The sequence below is a fragment of the Pseudorasbora parva genome, chromosome 6 (assembly GCF_024679245.1).
Source record: "Pseudorasbora parva isolate DD20220531a chromosome 6, ASM2467924v1, whole genome shotgun sequence".
Lineage (NCBI taxonomy): Eukaryota > Metazoa > Chordata > Actinopteri > Cypriniformes > Gobionidae > Pseudorasbora > Pseudorasbora parva.
In genome coordinates, this window is record NC_090177.1 from 34,612,493 (window position 1) to 34,634,868 (window position 22,376).

At 39.3% G+C, this 22,376-nt stretch overlaps 1 protein-coding gene across 1 annotated transcript; it reads left to right on the forward strand.

The window, feature by feature from the left end:
• The first annotated feature begins 1,480 nt into the window (after positions 1 to 1,480).
• Positions 1,481 to 20,714, forward strand: prpf6 (PRP6 pre-mRNA processing factor 6 homolog (S. cerevisiae)). The gene is made up of 21 exons (XM_067446770.1): positions 1,481 to 1,724; positions 2,662 to 2,824; positions 2,968 to 3,086; positions 3,168 to 3,246; positions 3,695 to 3,871; positions 4,025 to 4,165; positions 5,982 to 6,076; positions 6,161 to 6,317; positions 8,382 to 8,544; positions 9,399 to 9,517; positions 10,167 to 10,385; positions 10,666 to 10,788; positions 10,980 to 11,101; positions 12,064 to 12,202; positions 14,722 to 14,841; positions 15,992 to 16,168; positions 16,353 to 16,486; positions 19,351 to 19,442; positions 19,529 to 19,643; positions 19,789 to 19,915; positions 20,220 to 20,714. Exons 1-21 carry the CDS (start codon positions 1,534 to 1,536, stop codon positions 20,370 to 20,372), a joined length of 2,925 nt encoding a protein of 974 aa, XP_067302871.1. The 5' UTR covers positions 1,481 to 1,533; the 3' UTR covers positions 20,373 to 20,714.
• The last annotated feature ends 1,662 nt before the right edge of the window (positions 20,715 to 22,376 follow it).

Here is a 22,376-nt window from a genome sequence, read left to right on the forward strand (position 1 = left end):
TCCACTTCTTTCACTCGTGTGTACGCTGTGGTATTTTGTCATATTAGATATACATTATTTGAATGTGTTGAAAGTTGTGTTATAATGCTTCACTGTGCGTTCGCTCTGCAGCTATAAGACACTTGTTCACACTGCAGTGAGCTAGAGCGATATTAGACATGGTAAAACACGGTACTCGCTGTATATCAAGAAAACCAGATTCAAACAATAGCACTAACTCTGTTGAGCTATAACAATGATTAGTTTTCTGTCGATGAATGTTTCCAAACAGTTGCTCACCTGTCTAATAAAACACATCATATATTAAAGTCCTCATAAAATCAAAATCGATCTTATTTACTTTGTTAGCACATACTACAGGTCTTATGGTGAACAATTAATCTGTGCTTGAAGTTAATACACATAAAAAAATTAAAAAAATAAATAAAATAAAAACAGTTTGCTGTGGTAATCTTTAATCAAAATCTGAGAAGTTACTTCCAGTCTGGAAACGGCGTTCCCTCTCAGATGATGTCAGTTTGACGGCTTGTGTTTTAAAATGCTTCACCACGCCCCTCCAGCCTTTCGTCTGAGCGAGCGCTGAGGTAAAACTCTGCCCTCTGTTCAATATTCCCTTTCACTTGGAAATACGCCACAGCACTGAAGAAAACTCACTTGCTACTTCCGGTTCACTGGGACTTTAACGTTAATGTTTTCCGGAAATCGAGAGTAGCGAATATGTCATTGACAGGTGACGCAAAGACCCAGTCCGTGTCCTGGTTAAAATAGCTTATTTCTCTGGATTTAAACAATCTTGAAAACATTTGGGATAATGTAAGTATCACAAGTCAACAACATATATAACACTGTAGGGTTTTTTGGATATTTTAATCCAAAAATCATACATATTGTGCCTTTAAGTGCTGTTTTGACATACTCACCCTAGAAATCAAGCCTCTGCTGCCCTCTGTAGTTGACACTTATGTTAATGATAATACATCCTCTGACATTAAACATTAATTTCAAAAGACACACAGCTTTAATTTAGTTAATTTTAGCCCAAAAGGTCTCATATTTCTGTTAAATCAACTAAATCAAAAGTGCAAAGGTCTTGCTAGCTACATTTAACCAATAATTTCCTCATAATTTGAAATCAATCCTAGTATAGCATCAAATAAAGATTAAAATCAATGTCAACAAACCAAACAATACGTTTTTTAATGTATCTTTCCGAATTTTGTTCCTAAAACTATGACATAAATAATAAGTCAGGGCTTGCTTTTTAAGGTGAAAGGAGGTCCACTAACATACATGCCTTATGTTGACATATGTTTCATTCCATATCAACTTTTAGTTATTTAGTAAATGTTCGCTCCAATCCAACAACAAAAAAAAAAAAAAAAAAACAGGTAAATTTAGGTCAAGCTACTTCACACCGCCCGTCCTATGTTGGCGCTATAGTGACACTAACACATTTTAAAAGGAGACTTTAATGTCACAGGAAGCGCGACTGTTGTTGTTCCGGAAGTGAAGCGTGTTGTCGGCAGCGCAACGATGGCGAGCGCCACTGCGAAGCAACCTGCAAAATCTGCGAACAAAACCCCGTCCGGAGGTGCCGGCGGGGCCGCAAATGGGGCTCCGGCAATGCCGCTCGCGTCTCCGCTGATGGGGGGCTTGAATAAGAAGAAGAAGCCGTTTCTCGGCATGCCTGCGCCGCTGGGTTACGTGCCCGGTCTGGGCAGAGGGTAAGACACCAATACAAATAATCACAACCTAAACTCAACGCACTCCTGTATTTGTAGGGGTGTAACAATATATATTGTCACAATATATCGCAATACAAAATTGCAACAATATGCCATCGTGGATAGTGACAGGGTAGTGACCAAAATGAAAAATTCTGTGTGAGGAAAAAGAAAGTTTACAGAGTTTTAGTGTCAGTACTATATTAAACTACATAATGTATATTAATGCAATAGGGGAATATTTGTGGACCCTCATAATGCCAATTTTTTTTGCCACCAGTAAAAAGTTGCCTACATTATTTTAAATATATCTATTAAGTGATAGAGTGCAGTTCTACATGTTTGACTAAAATAATAATGTATTTTCAGCTTTAGAATCATGAATATTTTTATTCTGGTGTCAGCATTGTCCTGTGCACTGCATAGTCCAAGCCTATTCATTTCCACCCTGATATAATACATAACAAGTATTTTTTTACATATACATAATGCATAACAAATAGTATTTTAATCAACATTACACTTTTTAACCTTTTACCACATGCCTTGCAGTATCGTAATATTGTATGGTAATTTTAGTATCGAATCGTGGCTTAGGGGTACTGTTACACCCCTACTTATTTGACTGAATAACACTGCCTGATGTTTATCTTAGGCACCTTTATAAAGTTATGATTACTGCACTGTGCTGTCTTGTGTATTGTAAAATTGTTTTGACATTGTCATAATGTTATGTTGTGTAATGATGTTTTTGTGTGATTTAAAAGGGGACCCTTTCCTAACTTATAATATAAGAAACTATATATTTAGAAATACACATTATATTAGTTTGGTTTTATTAATTTATTTGCATATTAGATTTTTTTCTGAACTCCCCCAGCACTCACTCACTGCCCCCAGTTTGAAAACGGCTGTTGTAATGTATTGTACTCTGCAGTGCCACGGGTTTCACAACACGGTCTGATATTGGCCCCGCTCGTGATGCCAATGACCCAGTGGACGATCGGCACGCCCCCCCTGGGAAGAGGACGGTGGGCGATCAGATGAAGAAAAACCAGGAAGAGGATGACGAGGATCTGAATGACACTAACTATGATGAGGTACATCATTCTCAATAGAGTCATGTTGACCTAATGCGATTGCATGCAAATATGTAACTTAATATACAAAATTGTTTGTTTGTTAGTTATTTATTAGTGGCTTTGTAAGATATAAAATAAAGGTGTTCTTGTGAATCCTCTAGTTCAACGGCTATGCAGGCAGTCTGTTCTCCAGCGGGCCATATGAGAAAGACGATGAAGAGGCAGACGCCATCTACGCCGCACTGGATAAACGGATGGATGAGAGGCGCAAAGAACGAAGGTGAGTGAACTTTCTCCTCTCATCAACGCTTGTTTGTTTTTGTGTAGGATCTCTTTGCTCATTTTATTGATGTATCTTCAGGGAGCTGCGGGAGAAAGAGGAGATCGAGAAATACCGTATGGAGCGGCCCAAGATTCAGCAGCAGTTCTCAGATCTGAAGGTTTGTGTGGGACTTGGTGGATATTGACCTGCTGAATTGATTTGTTTATTCCCCGGTTCCCCTCCCTGCTTTAACCTACAAACAATCTTTAAAGTGCCCCTATTATGCTTTTTTGGACATTACCTTTCATGCTGTGTTCAATATAGCCGTTAGTGAATGTAAAAGGTCTTCAAAGTTATAAAGTTTTTTATCCTTTAAAAGAAATTTTAATCACTGCAGACTGAGCCATCTGACCAATTAGAGCAGATTAGACCAATCACAACAGACTGGGCCATCTGACCAATCAGAACAGACTTGGCGCTCTTTTAAAAAAAGAAAAATTATAATAGTTTTTACTGTATTTTTGATCACATTAAAGCAGCCTTGCTGATACACTTCTTTCAAAAACAGCTTGAAATCTTGTCAGAAATGTCAATAATAACCCTGTTGCATTGTCTGCGCCTTCCAGAGGAAGCTGGCTGAGGTCACAGAGGATGAATGGTTGAGTATTCCTGAGGTCGGTGATGCCAGGAACAAACGCCAGAGGAATCCCCGCTACGAGAAGCTCACTCCTGTGCCGGACAGCTTCTTTGCCAAGCACCTCCAGACAGGAGATAACCACACCTCTGTTGACCCACTGCAAGGGGTGAGTAACATTCCGTTACCTGTCCCGTAGTCTTTAGGGAAAATGTGTGGAGTAAACAGGAGACAGATGATGTGCACTATGCAAATTTTTGTTATGCATCCAAAAACTAAATTATCCAATTCCAATTTCTAATTGAGATGCTTTCCTTTACAGCAATTTGGTGGGCTAAACACACCCTTCCCAGGGGGCTTGAACTCACCCTTCCCAGGAGGCATGACGCCCGGTGCTGGAGAGCTGGACATGAGGAAGATCGGACAGGCCAGGAACACACTGATGGACATGAGGCTCAGTCAGGTGACACCACAGCATTTTAATTCCAAACTTAAAGGAATAGGTCACTTTTTGTGACCCATCCCTGTAATTAGTTTAAAGAAAAGCAAATGTTTATTCAGTGATCAACTTTCGTTTTTTTAAAGTCGACATTTATCTGGTGAAAGTCGAGTCGACTAGTCGCTGATGACGTCATTAATGAACAAATGACATGGCCAGACATGGTCATCCACACACACACACACACACACACACGCATAAACGCGAGCACACACAAACACACACACACACACACACACACACAGTAAAAGTACCTACCCGTGTGATATGTGAGCCCAATACAGACAATACATGTAAAATAAATGCAAATAATCTTTTTTTCCCCTTCTCATTATGTATGATGTCTTTATGTGTTTCTTTTGTTCCCTGTTTTTACCCAGTTTGTATGGTTTACTGATTAATTATTTTGGAAGCAATCATTAAAAAATAGCATTAAAAATGTAATAACAAATAGTCTCATTCTCTACCATATCTACAATTTAATAACATTATCAGCCAGCTATTAACAACTTGCGTTGCTCTGGTTTCACCTTATTCCAGTCTAAACTCATTTTTTTGTGGTAATTTACTACACATATTTATTTACATATATCAATATAAATACCCAAAATAAATAGGCCTACAGGGAAAATACTGTGGTTTATTAAGACTAATTCTTACTAACCCCTCTTGTTTAAATGGGGTAAGCACACTTGCATTCTCATTTCAGAGTTGTTGTGAGTAAATGATTAAACACTGATTCGTGAGTTCAGTGTTGGACAGATCAGTTCATTCAAATGAATCGGTTCAAATGAGTCATTAGTTCGTGAATCGGACAATAGCGGACGTGTTTTGTGTGAATCCAGACTGTTGAAACAACACAAGATTTGTCATCACAGAAAACACTTTATAAGGATATATTTCTGTGTATTTGAAAGTATGGTTTATGGCCGCTGTGTGTGCAAAATGTCTGTCAGAAGAGTTGTGTTTATTGAGCGCAATTCAGGGGGGGAAAAATTGCAAACGCGCCACGTGGAACATGGAGTCAGTCTTCCGACCTTTTACTTTTGTGTAAGTTCAGCTGATTTTGATTGATATGCGCGAGTGAGAGAGCTCAGACAGTGATCATTTTGAAGACAGAGTGCACGCAGCTGTTATCTGTCACTCAGTTAACGTGTGCCCTGTCACGCGCATTAGTCATCCACATCAATATATAAAGCACAATAACTCATCAAATAAGGCTTTGGTGGGACAAAAATTTGTTTTGGCGGCCGCCAAAAAAATTTAAATGCAGGAAAAACCCTGCTTACCCCTACTCTATAGCCACGGTAAAGAACTGTAATTTTGTCTGGCCCAATCAATTGCTTAGTAAACGGCACTTTTTCTATCTGGACATGGAGCATAATAAACATGCAACTTGTTTATTATCATTACCTGTGCAACTGTTGATTTCTATGGCAGTTAAATTATTATTGTCTTTTTATTAGACTATTGGTATTGACTGGTTTGACTGAGGTCTTTTTATTGGTATAGGCAAGGGATATGACCTCAAACGTCCTTATGGTTACACTTTACTTTTAAGGTGTCTGTGTTATAGTATAACTTACTGTGTGGTTAGGAACTGGGTTTCCTTTAGAGTTAGTTGCATGTAATAATGCATAATTTATTATTACTACAGTAACTACATGTGATGTGTATCAAAGACACTGTTACCATCCCCTAACAATTATCCTTACTATTATTGTAAATAGTCACTTTATTAGTGGGCATAAAAGCATAGTCAATGTCTTTGTCTCTTCAGGTGTCTGACTCCGTTAGCGGACAGACTGTTGTTGATCCTAAAGGCTATCTCACCGATCTTAACTCCATGATCCCCACACACGGAGGAGACATCAGGTACTGAGTGTTTTACCCTCATGCGCTTTATGTCTGGGCTGTTTGTGTTGCATTTGCTAAATGTCATTTTTTGTGTGTGTGCAGTGATATTAAGAAGGCACGTCTCCTCTTGAAGTCAGTGAGAGAAACAAACCCCCACCACCCCCCTGCCTGGATCGCATCTGCCCGTCTGGAAGAGGTGACGGGGAAGCTGCAGGTGGCCAGAAACCTGATCATGAAAGGCACTGAGATGTGTCCGAAGGTAAGAGACAAAAATAGTCGTGTGTGTCTAAATTAAGGTCTCAATATACTCAAGGCCAACTTATTGTTCGTTCTTTGCTTGGGGGCAATTTTGTTTTTGGCATATGTATATGGACAAAAAAAAACATTTCTCAATTTGAAATACATACAGATTTAGATTAGGTTGAATAAATGATGACTAAATTTTAATATTTGGTTAAAGTTAAACTATCCTTTTAATTTAAAACGGAATAGCTTGACCCTTTGTGTCCTGTAGGGGGCAGTGTGTGTGTGCATGAACCATTGAAGGTTTCTGGCTTTAGTAATGTTGACAGGTTGCTATGGCAATACTTTTAGCCTGCAAAATTACACTTCCAAAAATGTTAAATATGGTTCAAGAAAAACATAAAAATGTCATGGTGAATGTGTTAGGCCTTGTTTATGTAAGCTGTGCCTTCAATTTGTCAAATAGTGCTGACTTTGGACTCGGAGAGAAAGGACTGGAAATGAAAACGCACACCGTGCGGAAACAGTGTCAGGCCCTTTGCTCTAAGTGTGTGTGCACAGCTTCATTAAGTGTTATGAAATTCCTGCAGGCTCATTAATCAAAGTTAATAGTTCAGCTCTACCTTTAAGCAGAAGAACAGTGACACACACTGGCTGTGTCTCAAAGCCTACAGAGCTGCCCACTTTGACAGGATGTCTGGGCACGATCAGTACGCTCAGTCGTCAAACATGCCTGCGATGAACAAACATGCTGTTTTGGCAGCGGATTCATTTTGAATGGTTATATAAATCAGTGTTTATTAATTTAGTTTTTTTAACAATTCCCCAGCCCATCCTCATTTACTCCTTATGTCCATGTGAACTATTTACAAGTTCCTTCTTGGATTTTTCTTAAAGGGATAGTTCACCCAAACATTGAAATCATCATCACTCCAAACCTGTGTGACTTTCTTCCTTCTGCTGAACACAAAATATGCTGATATTTTGAAGATTATGGGTAACCAAACAGTTGATGGACCCCCAGCCCCTTGACTTTCATAGTATGCTCTTTCCAATGGAAGTCAATGGCTACCGTCAACTGTTGGATCACCAATTATTTTTTAAAATATCTTCTTTTGTGTTCCATAGAAGAAAGAATACACACAATATTTTTTAAAGAATGTTGGTAACCAAACAATTTTGGTTCCCATTGACTTCCACTAAGTGGTAAAAATATAATGGAAGTTAATGGGAACTGAAACTTTGGTTACCAGGATTCTTCAAAATATCATCTTTTGTGTTCAGCATGAGGGTAAGTAAATGACAGTTCATGTTTGGGTGGACTATCCCTGTAAATTAGAATGAATGTATACTAAATACAACAACAAAATGGTTTAATTTAACCAAAATATGTTATTACACTTCATTAACAACAATCTTTAGTGAGCATTTCTGAAACTAAAATAATTTTTTTTGGCTCCCTTGTCTTTTTTTTTCTTCTCCTGGAGCCCTGCTGAGGATTTTATTTGTTCTGAGATTTTGTTTGATTTTGTTAACCCTTTCCCCATTTTTTTTTTTTTTTTTTAAATTAAAGTTGCCAACCACTGCCAGCATTTGTTTATAATTTTCACAAAATCTTCATGGTCTCTAGAATATTGTGTTGTATGAATGTCTGAACATACAATATATCAAAAGAACGAAAAGGCCCTCTGCTTTTAAATAATTTTATTATCATTACATTTTCACCTCTTGCATTCTTCTGGCTTCGTCTGGATCGGGTTCAGAATGATGATCAAAACAGATTAATTTCAACACGCCCAAAGCTTCACAGTCTTATTTCATTCAGTAACATTAGGCAGTTTTGATTTATACGCTGTTTAATGTTGGATGATTGCTATTTTACACGTGCATAAGCAACGATTCTATTGATTGTTTCTGCTTCTTTGTCGCCTTTTTTTTTTTGATCAGGAGATTCTGAACTCTTAAGAAGATGCCATTGTGCCCCCTACTGTATAAGTCAAAACATGGATTGCTTGAAAATTGAGTCAATCACAAGAAAGAGTTAATCTAAAATGTTATTTCTTTTATATTATGTTCATAGAGTGAGGATGTTTGGCTAGAAGCCGCCCGGCTGCAGCCAGGAGACACAGCAAAGGCAGTGGTTGCCCAGGCGGTGCGTCACCTGCCTCAGTCTGTGCGCATTTATATCAGAGCTGCTGAGCTAGAGACCGACATCAGGGCCAAGAAACGAGTTCTCAGGAAAGGTCAGCGACTCTTTTTGTCTGTCTCTCTTCTATTTGCTTTTTTTTCTGCCTGCATACTTGTGTGACAGAGACAGATGAATTGTTAGTTATGCATGAAAGCTCTATCAGTCTCAGCTTGTTAAAATATCCCGAATCTCTCCCTTATAAAAAGAGATCTCTCTAAACAGGCTGGCAGTTCTACTTCATCACTCTCACTTAAATGATTATAATGTTAACTCTATAAAGTACTGTTCTTTAGGTTAAGTAATTAATGTGGTTAAAAATGACGCACTGGCATGTCGTTAGTGCCAGTTTGATGATTATTCTTGAGGTGTTTTAGTGTTTGCTAAGCAATGGATTGTGCATTTTCTGCAGAACATTTCTGAGGTTTTGTTTGACCATGCAGAAGCCACACCACAGTGCCAGAGTGTTGTGGGTACTTTAACTACTCTGTATTTCTACTTTTACGTAAACGCCACCTACTGTGAGAGTGACAGTGAGAGTGAATTTGCATTTTCATACCCCTGCAGAAGCTCATGTAGGGTGACCACCCATCCCCCGTAGCGCGTGCACGCACAGCGTTTGAAGCCAAATTCATGCGTCCTGCAAATTGAGACCGTGTCACGCATAATTAATGCTTGCTCAAAAAAAGAGTTGGTCGCTCTAAGTTTAAATGGTCAGACTTGGTTTTGTAAATTTGAATCTTAAATTTATTGGCCGATATATCAGTTATCGGCTTTCAAATATAGAGAGTTATTGGTATCGGCCAAAATTTCATATTGGTGCATCCCTAATACTTGGTGTTTAGAGATTGTTCCAAAAAACCTAGGTTTACATAATGTATTTTTTTTCCTAATATCTGCGTGTCTCCACAGCTCTGGAGAATGTGTCGAAGTCGGTGCGTTTGTGGAAGACAGCTGTTGAGCTGGAGGAGCCAGAGGATGCCAGGATCATGTTGAGCAGAGCAGTCGAGTGTTGTCCTACCAGTGTTGAGGTACACACGCACACGCACGCACACGCACACACACACACACACACACACACACACACACACACACACACACACACACACTTGTTTTTGTGAAATGTGGGGACATTCCATAGGCATAATGGTTTTAAACCATATTTCCTAACTCCCTACACTACCCCTGTCCCTAAACCTACCCATCACAGGAAAAATTCTGCATTTTTACTTTCTCAAAAAAAAACAAAAAAAAAACATAAATAATTCTGTATGCTTTTAAGCCTTTTGAAAAATGGGGAAATGGGTAATTTCCTCATATTTCACCCTCTCCTTGTAATACCTATGTCATACCCATGTTGTTATACACATTTGTGTCCTGTTATTACACACACACACACACACATTCTTGTACATCTATCTGGGCTCCTTACCCTAACCCTTCCCATGTCAACTAAGAGCCTAACCTGAACCATAACCCTAAACCCTTTACCAAATTATATCCTAATCCCTAAAGTCTTTACTCTCAAACAGGCCATTAAAAGGACCTCACTCCAATATAGTTGTACAAACATGCATGTATATGTACACACACACACAGGCATAATCAGCCAAAACTCATAAACCTTTGAAAGAGCAATCTGATTTATGACCCATAAAGTGTTGTCCTTGTTTCCCGTAGCTCTGGCTGGCTCTGGCCCGATTAGAAACCTATGAGAATGCCCGTCGTGTTCTAAACAAGGCCCGTGAAAACATTCCCACTGACCGGCATATCTGGATCACCGCTGCCAAGCTGGAAGAGGCCAACGGCAACACACAGATGGTGGAGAAGATCATTGACAGAGCCATCACATCTCTGAGAGCCAACGGCGTGGAGATCAACCGTGAGCAATGGATTCAGGTCTGATGTGCTAGATTACTTGTTATATATATATATATATATATATATATATATATATATATATATATATATATATTTATTTATTTTTTCATTTATTTTAATTAAAGATATTAGCTGAAGATTTTAAATAAAAAGAAAAAAGTGAAAAAAGCAACAGACATTCTGGTCTGGATGGAGTTAGATTTTTCAGCTGCATTGCCAGATACAGCAGAGTTTCTGCATACAAGTGATCAGGATGTGTTCATTTGAAAGTGATGTCCGTTTTGTGTTCCTGCCTCAGGATGCAGAGGAGTGTGATAAGGCTGGCAGCGTGGCCACATGTCAGGCTGTGATCAGAGCTGTGATCGGGATTGGCATTGAAGAGGAAGACTGCAAACACACATGGATGGAGGACGCAGACAGTGTAAACATCCTCTCACCTTCATGCACCCACATTCTGTTTTCAATCTGCACCACATATTTGTTTATTTCCCATCGTTTGTGCTGTTATATAAGAAGATTCAGTGTCTTTTTCAGTAGTAGTAAGGCTAAATTCCACAGCTGGATGTTATTAATGTGATTTCGGATGCTGATTGGCTGTTGTTTTTGCTGTAGTGTGTGTCTCATGGAGCTCTGGAGTGTGCTCGCGCTATCTACGCTCATGCACTCCAGGTCTTCCCCAGCAAGAAGAGTGTCTGGCTGAGGGCCGCTTACTTTGAGAAGAACAACGGTACACGGTGAGAAATACTCCCTTCCTCTATAGTCTCACTGGCTGAACAGAATTTCAATCAGCAGTTACCAGTTCTGTCCATTTACTGGCGTTCAGAGGCAGTTTATGGAGACAGGAAGGCATATTTGTGTCTAGACCACGTCATTATGAAAGCCTTTATGAAATCAGTGTCCATATGGTGCCTTCATGCGTTCAGACAATGCCAAAAGTGACAGGCATTCACAGGGCTCGACATTAGTGCTTATTTTTGATGAAATCTGAGAGCTCTCTGACCCCTTCATAGACATTAGGGTGAGGAATTAGTAACAGAATCTTCCTTTCTGGGTGAACTAACCCTTTAAATGTGTTTTTATTAATGGATGATTCAGCGTTTTGAGTCAAAGATTCAGTGACCCATTCATTAACAACTGTCTCATTCCTGAACAAATCATTTGAATAAATGAATCAATGACTCACTCATTAAGGCAAATCATTTTGGTTTAGATTGGTCTACTGGTGGTTTAGATTCGTATTTAAAAGTATAATTTGTAAAATAAAAACATTTAAATCGATCTCGTAGCATTATTTAATGCAGTTTTCATTATTTATTTAATTTGTTTGGTAACAGCCCTATAGCGTGTTATTCGAATTTAATATATTGATCATATTTAAGAATTTAAAATGAAAGATGAAGCACATATTTGAAGCGATTAGGGGAAAATTCCCTTTATAAAGGTTAAAATATCATAAATATTCAGATTTAAACATGTCAAAGCTGACTGAACACTAATAAGAATATTGCTTCAGAATAAATTATATTTACAACACACAATTTAATTTATTTTGTCTGGACCAGCTTTTTTTTTTTTTTACTCAAATTAGTGAATGACCCATTTACTTGTCCAAAGAACAAGCACATGAAAAGGCTTAATGTCGAGCCCTGTTTCATTTTATTACTGTAAAGAATTAATTTGAATCTCTTTCTCTCAGAGAGTCGTTGGAGGCTCTGTTGCAGAGGGCCGTAGCTCACTGTCCTAAGGCTGAGGTGTTATGGCTAATGGGTGCTAAATCTAAATGGTTGGCTGGAGATGTTCCTGCAGCCAGAAGTATTCTTGCTTTGGCTTTCCAGGTAAGTGCCGCCCACCTAAGCTCCATGACTACTTTATTAGTGGCAAGCATTACTATTATTACTGTATATTATTAACACCATTGCATTGTGATCATGAAGCTACAGCACAACATTAACTATTTGTACAAAAGCAATTCACAAAATACTTAAAGAATAGTGGTGACTTGTCTTGACATCAAATCAATAGATATATTCAGGGTTCGTACAAGATGCTTGATGTACTTGAATTTGACTTTTTGACATTGAATAAATATGGCTGTTTTTAAGGGTTTTCCAGAGCTTCAAAGTTACTTGAAAATAAGGAATACTCTTTGTCATAGTGCCCTTTCAATGGTTAAAGTTAGCACAGTCATTGCATGTGCTGTACTTTATTTGTCAATTTATACTTTTTATTTTATTTTTTTATCTATTTACCTTTTTAGAATTTGTAAGCTAATAAAGATATAGTTTGATAAGTCCTTGAAAACTAAAAAAAAGTTGGTTGAAAACCTTAAAAGTCCTGGAATTTCATGTTACAGGATCTGTACGAACCCTGTAAATTACCGTTATAAAATAAAAAATGTTTTTGATTAGAATTCTCTTGTTTGGGGGAAAAATACAGATAAAAACCATAATATTGTGAAATATTTTTACAATTTAAAAGAGCCATATTCAATTTTAAAATATTTTGTAATGTATTCCTGTGATCAAAGCTGTATTTTTAGCAGGGCCGGCCCGTGGCATAGGCGGAATAGGCAAATGCTAGGGGCGCCACTCGTCCATAGGGGCGCCAAAATGAGTGATTTTTCCGGTTTTATTACTGCTACTTTTTATTAATATTAATTCGAAATATTACCCAAAAAAACCTTAAACAAATCCCCAGACTCTTCCCAGACCACCGCATGAATCTCCTCCTGCCCAGCGAGTGCTTTAGTGTGTCCGACATTGAACGCGTGATCAGTTTAACGTTGGGAATTTGTTGTCGCGTCGCCTCTCGCGCATCTAACAGACAGGAATGCTTTCGCTTTTAATGTGCTTGTTTGCTCGCGCCAGTGAAAATTTGAAAGTTACCTAATTATTTATGACGGATGGCCAATGTGTCAAAAAGACCAAAGCCCTCTGATACTGGAATATAAAGAAATAAGGAGATAAAGACGATGAAGGTAAAGTGATGAAATGAATGAACAGTTTATCTAAATGCATTATCTAAATATGAATGTTTGCTAATTACTTCCAGTTATTTTTATCTTAAACTTTATGTAAGCAACTGTTCTGGGTGATCAGAATCTGTAAAAAATCATGTCAGTTGTTTATAAACATAATTTTTTTTAATAGCCTAATGTTTTTACTCAGTTGTGCAATTTTAAGGGAATATATGGCGTTTGTAAAATTTATTTTCTGAAATTAGTAATGATATTTATATACAGGTTTATATAAAATAGCTAAAAAATAAAATAAAATGCACACTAAATATAAACATTTCTTAAAAAGTTTAATTCATGGTGAAAACATGAGCATGCATAGCTTAGTAGAGGATATACGTACGTATACACACATTTTTGTGTATATATATATATATATAATATAAATGTGTGTGTGTGTGTGTGTGTGTGTGTGTGTGTGTGTGTGTGTGTGTGTGTGTGTGTGTGTGTGTGTGTGTGTGTGTGTGTGTGTGTGTGTGTGTGTGTGTGTGTGTCCTTGTTTATATTACATTGTGGGGACCAAATGTCCCCATAAGGATAGTAATAGCTGATAGTAGTCACTTTTCAACCGGCTCATTGAAAAGTGAGCCGGTCCCCACTTTTCAAAATGCTTAAAAATCATACAGGATGTGTGTTTTTTTGTGTGCTTTCAATGCTTTCATTATGTATGTGTGTACATGTTTTTTTGAGAAAGTAAAAATGCAGAATGTTTCCTGTGATGGGTAGGTTTAGGGGCTGTGTGTGTGTGTGATGGGTAGGTTTAGGGGCTGTGTGTGTGTGTGATAGGTAGGTTTAGGTTTAGGGGCTGTGAAGGGGGATAGAAAATACGGTTTGTACGGTATAAAAACCATTACGTCTATGGAGAGTCCCCACAAAGATAGTGAACCAGACGTGTGTGTGTTTGAGTGTGTTTGTGTGTGTTTGTTTATTTTTATTTTAAAAATCATAAAAACACAACCAACATATAAAAACCTTGATACAAGGGGCACCAAGTAAAATCTTGCCTAGGGCAGCAAATTGGTCAGGGCCGGCCCTGATTTTTAGCATCATTACTCCAGTCTTCAGTGTCTCATGATCCTCCAGAAATCATTCAGATATGATTTTGTGGGCCTAGTCATAACTTAAAGAACACTGAACCTACAAGTACAGGGCATAACTTCAAATTAAAGAAGCAGAACAACAACACAAAAAAGTTAAAGCTAAACTGCCTATCAGTGCTCTGAGTGCACACTCGTTTCCTGAAACTAATCGTTCCACTTTTACAGTATTGAAGTATTCACTGGGATGATGGCCAGTATAAACTCATCCTGCCTCTTTCTGTCACTCTCTTTGTGTTAGGCTAACCCCAACAGTGAAGAGATCTGGCTGGCTGCCGTGAAGCTGGAATCGGAGAATAACGAGTACGAGAGAGCGCGCAGGCTCCTGGCCAAGGCCCGTAGCAGCGCCCCCACTGCCAGGGTGAGTGGCCCAGTGTTCAATGTGTGAAATGAATGTAACTGCAGCTGTGTCATGCTGGGGACACCCATCTGCCGGGAACACGGCTGTTTCGGTTTTGCAAGTTGTTGTGATTTTCTCTTTTATTTAGATTTTAGAGAGATAAGCGATGAGATGTAGATGAAGGGTGAGTCACCCTGTAAAAGTGCTTGTGCAACAGGGTTGAATGTGACATTAGTGTGAAGAATATTTCTAAAGGCATGGTTTATGAAAAGTCCTTTGTTTTGCATATGAATTTTAAGCGCATGGCATGATGGGTTGGTGCGTGAACTAGGCAAAATTTAAGTGAATCTGTGAGGCAGCACACATGCACCCGTCAGCAGAGATGAGGTTAAACTAATAAACCTAATAATAATAATAATGTACCTTTTTTTTAAATCAGTGACAACTTGCCTCATGTTAGGCGTCATGTCAAGGGTTAATTTGAATCCTTGCAGAATGTGACTGATTTACATTTCAATTAAACATAAAATAGAAGGAAAAAAACACTAATGCACAATTTCTTATAAAATATCCAAAGCAGATGCAAAAAAACAAGCATGAAGCATGTTCCGTTTCATGAGTGTTTATTGATTCAGTGTTGTTGCTTTTGCACAGTATTGTTTTTGCAAGATAACTGCACCGAAATGTGGCCAGGGATTATGTCAAATGAGATCTTTAAGTGGATAAGCACCTCACAGCAGATGTGCTCGCTCTTTACCCTATTAAGTACTGTGGGATTTTTGGGAGAAAATTGTGTAGAGGATAGAAGCTGAATAGCCTCCTGCCTGGGCTTGTTAACTTTTGGCTCCAGGAAAGAGTGTCAGCATCTATACAAATATCAAAGGATCAAATATACCTCAAGCACTTGGCAGGGTTCCTGATAAGTGCTAATGTTATCAAAAAAAAATAAACAAACCATAATTTATGTTTTCCTGTATCTATGGAAACTTGCCATGTGAGCTTCATACGGGAAAGGAATTGTGACAATCTCCCTGGACATTTTTGTATGCGTTTCAAGCGCCCTCAAAAGTATTGAAGCCCACTCTCAAAATGACACCTAGATCAGAGACACTTTAAAGGCTGTTAAGAGCATTATACGAGTTGTCCTAACTGTATTCTGTGTTATTTGTAGGTGTTTATGAAGTCGGTTAAGCTGGAGTGGGTGCTGGGTAATATTGAAGCGGCACAGGAGTTGTGCACTGAGGCCCTAAAGCACTATGAGGACTTCCCCAAACTTTGGATGATGAGAGGACAGATCGAGGAACAGTCTGAGAGCATTGACAAAGCACGAGAGGCCTACAACCAGGGAGTAAGTTTTGGCGCTCTAGAGGAGATGCCTTATCATAATTTAACCTTTTAGACTAAATGTTCTGAGAGTTATGCAAAACCCAAGTTTTAATAATATTAAGAACAAACTTGCACAAAACAAATTCAGTGAAAAATGTGTGAAAAGTGACAATGTCATAATGTGTTCTTCTAATGTGGCCGTTCAGCTGAAGAAGTGCCCTCATTCCATGTCATTATGGCTCCTTCTGTCTCGGCTGGAAGAGAAAGTTGGGCAGCTCACGCGTGCTCGAGCCATCTTGGAAAAAGCTCGCCTCAAGAATCCACAAAGTCCTGAGCTTTGGTAAGAAAACATGCCAGATTTTCTTCAGTGCAAGGCCAATATCAAAATGTAAAAAGGAATAATTCTCCTATGCAAGGGGTCCAGACTGCGACTAAACCTTTTTTTTCTACTGGTGCGACTACATTTTTTTCGAGGTTGCACTGCTGCGACCACCACCTGAACTGATAAGAGCTGCAATTTCTGTTACATATGAAAACATTAAAAGTCAAATGAAACAAAAGCGGAAAGGAATATTTATAAACTACAGATATCAGATCAAACTGCGCTGACGTGGAAACATTGAGCCATGAGCGAAGTTTAGGGGTTTCAGTCATAGACCGTAAAAAAATATGGACGACTCGACATCATCCATTTCCGCTTGTCATATTTGAAGCTTTCAGGCGGCCTTGCACGGCGCGGACATCTTGGGACCGAGTCTGCGCATTAGCGATTTCGGGACCGGAGTTGCGCAGTAGAGCGCAGGAAGTAGAGCAGGAAGTACAGTCGCGATATCAAAAGCCCGCCCACACTCTCGCAGATGCAGAACAATTAATTATGTTGGTGTGAAATAAACAGTTATGGAAATGTAGAAATTAAAGCTAAAGTTCTAATCTGCTCCAAAAAATTTCGAAAAAAGTCCGTTAGTGCCTCAGTGACAACTTCACTCAGAGAAGCCGTCAGTCTCAGCTGTCAATCATGACGTCACACCCCCCGTTTTTATAGCATCAAATAACTAACTCAAACTAAACTTATTTTTAAAACGAACACCTGAAATGAAATCATCGTGATGTTAACTGCCTTCAGTGACATAAACTAACTTTGGGGGAATATTTTTGAAGTGTAATTTTATTATTTAGTTTGCCTCGCGTCCATTAGAAATCACAGAGGGGCGGCTATACTGGGACCGGTCACCGGGGGGCGATCGAGGCGCGAAAGCTTCAGTAAATGAGAGGGAGACTGCAGGCTTGGTTTCAGTCCACAAAGTGTTGAATGAATAGTATTGCGGCAGAAATAGTCGAATGTTTTTTTTTTTTAACATTAATTTCGAGGTTTGTACAAGTGGCAACCTCCCGCAGTTTCTCTTGAAGCCGTTACGGAAGTAATGTAAACTGCAATTCCTTGACTGCCCACTAGAGACAGGCTCCAGAGGGGAGCAGAATCTCATTGAGCCCTGTGTTGTCATTGAGCCCTCATTGAGAATCTCATGTTAAAATGGGCGTGGCCACTTTGATAGCCGTTTGTCTGTCAAAGGTAGATAGCCGTTTGTCTGCTGTCTGTTAGTCATTGCGTCACCTCAGCTCCGCCCACATCCCGACTCTTTGCCCATTTTCTGTTGTCCGGGCGTGACTCTCGACACGCTGGTAAGATGGCAACGGCCAGCTCTTCTCGACCTTACGCTTCAAAACTGCCTTTCAGAATTCTATGGGTGACGTCACGGACACTACGTCCATATTTTTTACAGTCCATGGTACAACATTTTTACCTTATAAATATCCAGTAAGTTTAGTGTGATGATTTGTAAAACTAAAAGTTGAAAGGTATAGGCCACTTTGTTAGCCTGATGTGGTCATACTCAATTCTAGTCAGAATATGAGTCTGAAACTGCTCCATTGGGCTGTGATTATGGGGCGTGTTTCAACCGAACCAGGAAAGACCTCAATTGGACAGACCTACAACCAATCAGAGCAATGAAGCGACACATAACATCAACAGAGCTCAACTGCACTGTGTTGCCATGTCCGCATTTTTTGTTTTCTATGTCCGCGGGTTGAAGCGACTATCATGTGATATATAGTCCCATGAGTGCGAATTTTAGCAGGCAACCTTGCCAAAATAACACACATTTTACCCCCCAAACACCTTTTTTTTTCTAGAGAATCCCCCCGAGAAGCTATTGTTTGGGGCTAGTAGTAGGCGGGTTTTGTTTTATAAAAACTTGGCAACCCTGTCTGCACGCATGCTGAAATAAACTATCTTTGCCAGTGTTGTAAAAAAAATAAAAGAATTTAATGATACACAGAGTACTTACCCAACATGATCATCATGCATAATTAAGAATTGGGAAGCACCCTTAGACTACTTCCACCTGCTGTTATTTCCTCTCACGCAGAATAGAAACGTAAGTGCTAAATCATTTTTTTAGACTACTGCCAACTGCTGGTATGGAGTTATAGCACTTAGACAGGTGCAAAACGTAAGCACATGGGAAGTTTCTTCTTTTTAGGAAGGCGCAAGATGTAAGCATTGAAAGATTAATTTATACTACTGCCACCTGCTGGCATGGAGAGAGATTTTTGTTTGACAAGCGCAAAACAAATTTAGACTGCTGCCACATGCTAGTATGGAGAGTTATTTTTGCTTAGGCAGGGGCAAATTGTAATCACCAAATGATGAATTTAGACTACTGCCACCTGCTGGTATGGAGTTATTTCCCCTCATGCTAGTGCAAAACATACGAGTTAGTTGGACATTGACTAGTCTTTTCAATGTTTTCTCAAACAACTTTTGGTTCAGATGCAAGTTAACACCACATTCTTTCATCGGTGTGTCTGGGCCTTAGGTTCTGCATGTAAAATTATTTAATATTTATAAGCAAAGCCTTCGCCGTAGCAGGAGTTGTCAGTTTATCAGCTGCCTAGAAACGAATTGCTAATACCTGCCTTTTAGTTTTCAAACTGAAGTAAATATCATGTTACCTAATTGATATTTATAAGCGAAGCTCTCATCACAGTACCATGTGACACACGAACTTGGATCTAACCAAGACTCATCAGAAAAACAGCAAAACTACTTTTTGTTTAAGGCTACATGCAGTTGTTTCATTTTAATTTATTAATAGTTTTTATGACTCACCAAAATAATAGTTGGTAATCTCAATTTTCTAGGCTGGAGTCTGTCCGACTTGAATACAGAGCGGGATTGAAAAACATTGCCAACACACTCATGGCCAAAGCCCTTCAGGAGTGTCCTAACTCTGGTAAGACACCCCTTTCATCACCCCAATCAGATTCATCAAGAGCCTCTGCACATTATCACACCTCAACACGCACTTCTTCCTGTTAGGTATCCTGTGGGCCGAAGCGGTGTTCTTGGAGGCCAGACCTCAGCGCAAGACCAAGAGTGTTGACGCTCTGAAAAAGTGTGAACATGATCCTCACGTACTTCTGGCTGTAGCCAAGTAAGACTTTTGACCAGACTCTTGCCAAAATTCTCCCAACCCTAAAATTCCAATTTACCCACCCACATTCCTCATCTGTTATCTGTAAGAACAGGCCGACCTTTTCAGTTGCATTGACAAACATCTGTGTTTGTGTACTGTGCAGATTGTTCTGGAGCGAGAGAAAGATCACAAAGGCAAGAGAGTGGTTCCTAAGGACGGTAAAGATTGAGCCAGACTTGGGCGACACTTGGGGATTCTTCTACAAGTTTGAACTTCAGCATGGGACAGAAGTAAGCATTCAGTCACATTATTACACTAATGTGTTCATGCGTTTTGTTCTCAGATTTTGCTTTTGTGATGCAGTGATTGTTAATTAACCAGGTTAGCATTATGCACTTCAGGCCATTTTTAAAGAAATAGTTCACGCAAAAATAAAAAATGATATTGTCATTTACTCACCCGTTTCACACCTGTATAACTTAATTTCTTTTGTGGAACATAATGGAAGAAGTTGCTATTTTCCAAGCAGTTGGACGGTTAAGTCCATGTCTTGCGTGAAATCTAGTCTCCTTACTCTGGTGTTCTCTCTCTCAGGAGCAACAGCAGGAGGTAAAGAAAAGGTGCGAGAACGCAGAGCCGCGGCACGGCGAGCTGTGGTGCGCTGAATCCAAGCACATCCTCAACTGGCAGAAGAACATCGGTGAGATCCTGGTCCTCGTGGCTTCAAAGATCAAAAACACCTTCTAAACTGTGGGACTAATATCAGATTCACAAATCTGAGCATGTTTGGTTTAGCAAATATGTTGTTTTTATAGAGTCTGTGGATTTTGTTTTTTATTATTATGGCTATTTTTTCCACTTTTAGTGTGTGTTTCCCTCTGGAACAGTGATGATTCAGGGCCGTTTCTATTACACATGCTGTTATGTTCAGGGTGTTGTAAAGTCTAGTCACACCCAGAGATATTGAGTCCATTTTCAACATTAATTGTCAGAACGATCTTATATGCTCTTATTCTGCTTCTCATTATGCATATGTGTAAATGTGCTGCTTGATTATCAGAAAATAAATGAAGTCTGATCTGTTTCAGATATCAGTGCTTAAGTGATCATTACTGTGCTGGTGATTTTTGCATCAGGTTTTGTTTTGAAATATCTCAATTTTCTAATTGTAACTTCCAGAGAGTTCAACAGCAACCAAACTTGGCAAAGTCCTATAGTTTGCTATATCAGAGACTCTTATCTAACCAAGTTGTGTTCAAAACTTGGAAGTTGATAAGAAAATTTAGGTTGCAATGAGATTTTGTTTGGGCTCTATACCAAAATATAGCCACCGCTTGACACTATTGACGTCATCTCTAGTTCAATTTATGCATTTGTCACAATATCACTTCTAATATATTTCAGCAAATATGAATCATTGAGTCTCAGACCTTTCCAACAATATGCGTTTTGTAAAGATTGGAAAAAGATTTGATAATCAGTATAATAGTGCAGAATACAAAATACATTTTGGAGTGTTTAAGCTTTTGAATGATACCTAATTATGTCATAGCAATTTTTGGACACTGAATTATGATTGGTTTTGTTTCTTGCATTTAATTTTTCATATTGGCACTTTTTGCGTTTCTTTGCCTCTTCTTGACGGATCGCTTCTTGTACTCCTGAGTTGTAAGTCGCTTTGGATAAAAGCGTCTGCTAAATGCATAAATGTAAATATTGAATTGTGATTTGGTCTATTCGTCCATCTATTTCACGGCCTATAGATGTATTCACACTGACTTACACCGATCAGGCATAACATTATGACAGTGAAGTGAATAACACTGATTATCTCTTCATCACGGCACCTATTAGTGGGTGGGATATATTAGGCAGCAAGTGAGCATTTTGTCCTCAAAATTAGTGTGTTAGAAGCAGGAAAAATAGGCAAGCGTAAGGATTTGAGTGAGTTTGACAATGGGCTAAAATGTGATGGCTAGACGGCTGGGTCAGAGCATCTCCAAAACTGCAGCTCTTGTGGGGTGTTCCCGGTCTGCAGTGGTCAGTATCTATCAAAAGTGATCCAAGGAAGGAACAGTGGTGAACCGGCGACAGGGTCATGGGCGGCCAAGGCTCATTGATGCACGTGTGGAGCGAAGGCTGGCCCGTGTGGTCCGATCAAACAGACGAGCTACTGTAGCTCAGATTGCTCAAGAAGTTAATGCTGGTTCTGACAGAAAGGTGTCAGAATACACAGAGCATCACAGTTTGTTGTGTATGGGGCTACATAGCCGTAGACCATTCAGGGTTCCTGTGCTGACCCCTGTCTACCACCAAATATGGCAATAGTGGGCACGTGAGCATCAGAACTGGACCACGGAGCAATGAAAGGTGGTGGCCTGGTTTGATGAATCGCTTTTTCTTTTACGTGGATGGCCGGGTGTGTTGCTTACCTGGGGAACACATGCCACCAGGATGCACTATGGGCAAGCCGGCAGAGGCAGTGTGATGCTTTGGGCAATGTTCTGCTGGGATTATCTTGGGTCCTGCCATCCATGTGGATGTTACTTTGACACATACCACCTACCTAAGCATTGTTGCAGATCATGTAAGTCCTGTCATGGAAACGGTATTCCCTGGTGGCCGTGGCTTCTATCAGCTGAATAAAGTGCCCTGCCCTGCCACAAAACAAATTTGGTTCAGGAATGGTTTGAGGAGCACAGCGTATTTGAGGTGTTGACTTGGCCTCCGAATTGCCCAGATCTCAATCCA

Coding starts and splice junctions, on each gene's coding strand:
- prpf6 (XM_067446770.1), top strand. CDS start 1,534: ATGGCGAGCGCCACTGCGAAGCAACCTGCAAAATCTGCGAACAAAACC. Junction 6,318..8,381: donor GCACTGAGATGTGTCCGAAG/GTAAGAGACAAA, acceptor TTATGTTCATAG/AGTGAGGATGTTTGGCTAGA. Junction 9,518..10,166: donor GTTGTCCTACCAGTGTTGAG/GTACACACGCAC, acceptor TGTTTCCCGTAG/CTCTGGCTGGCTCTGGCCCG.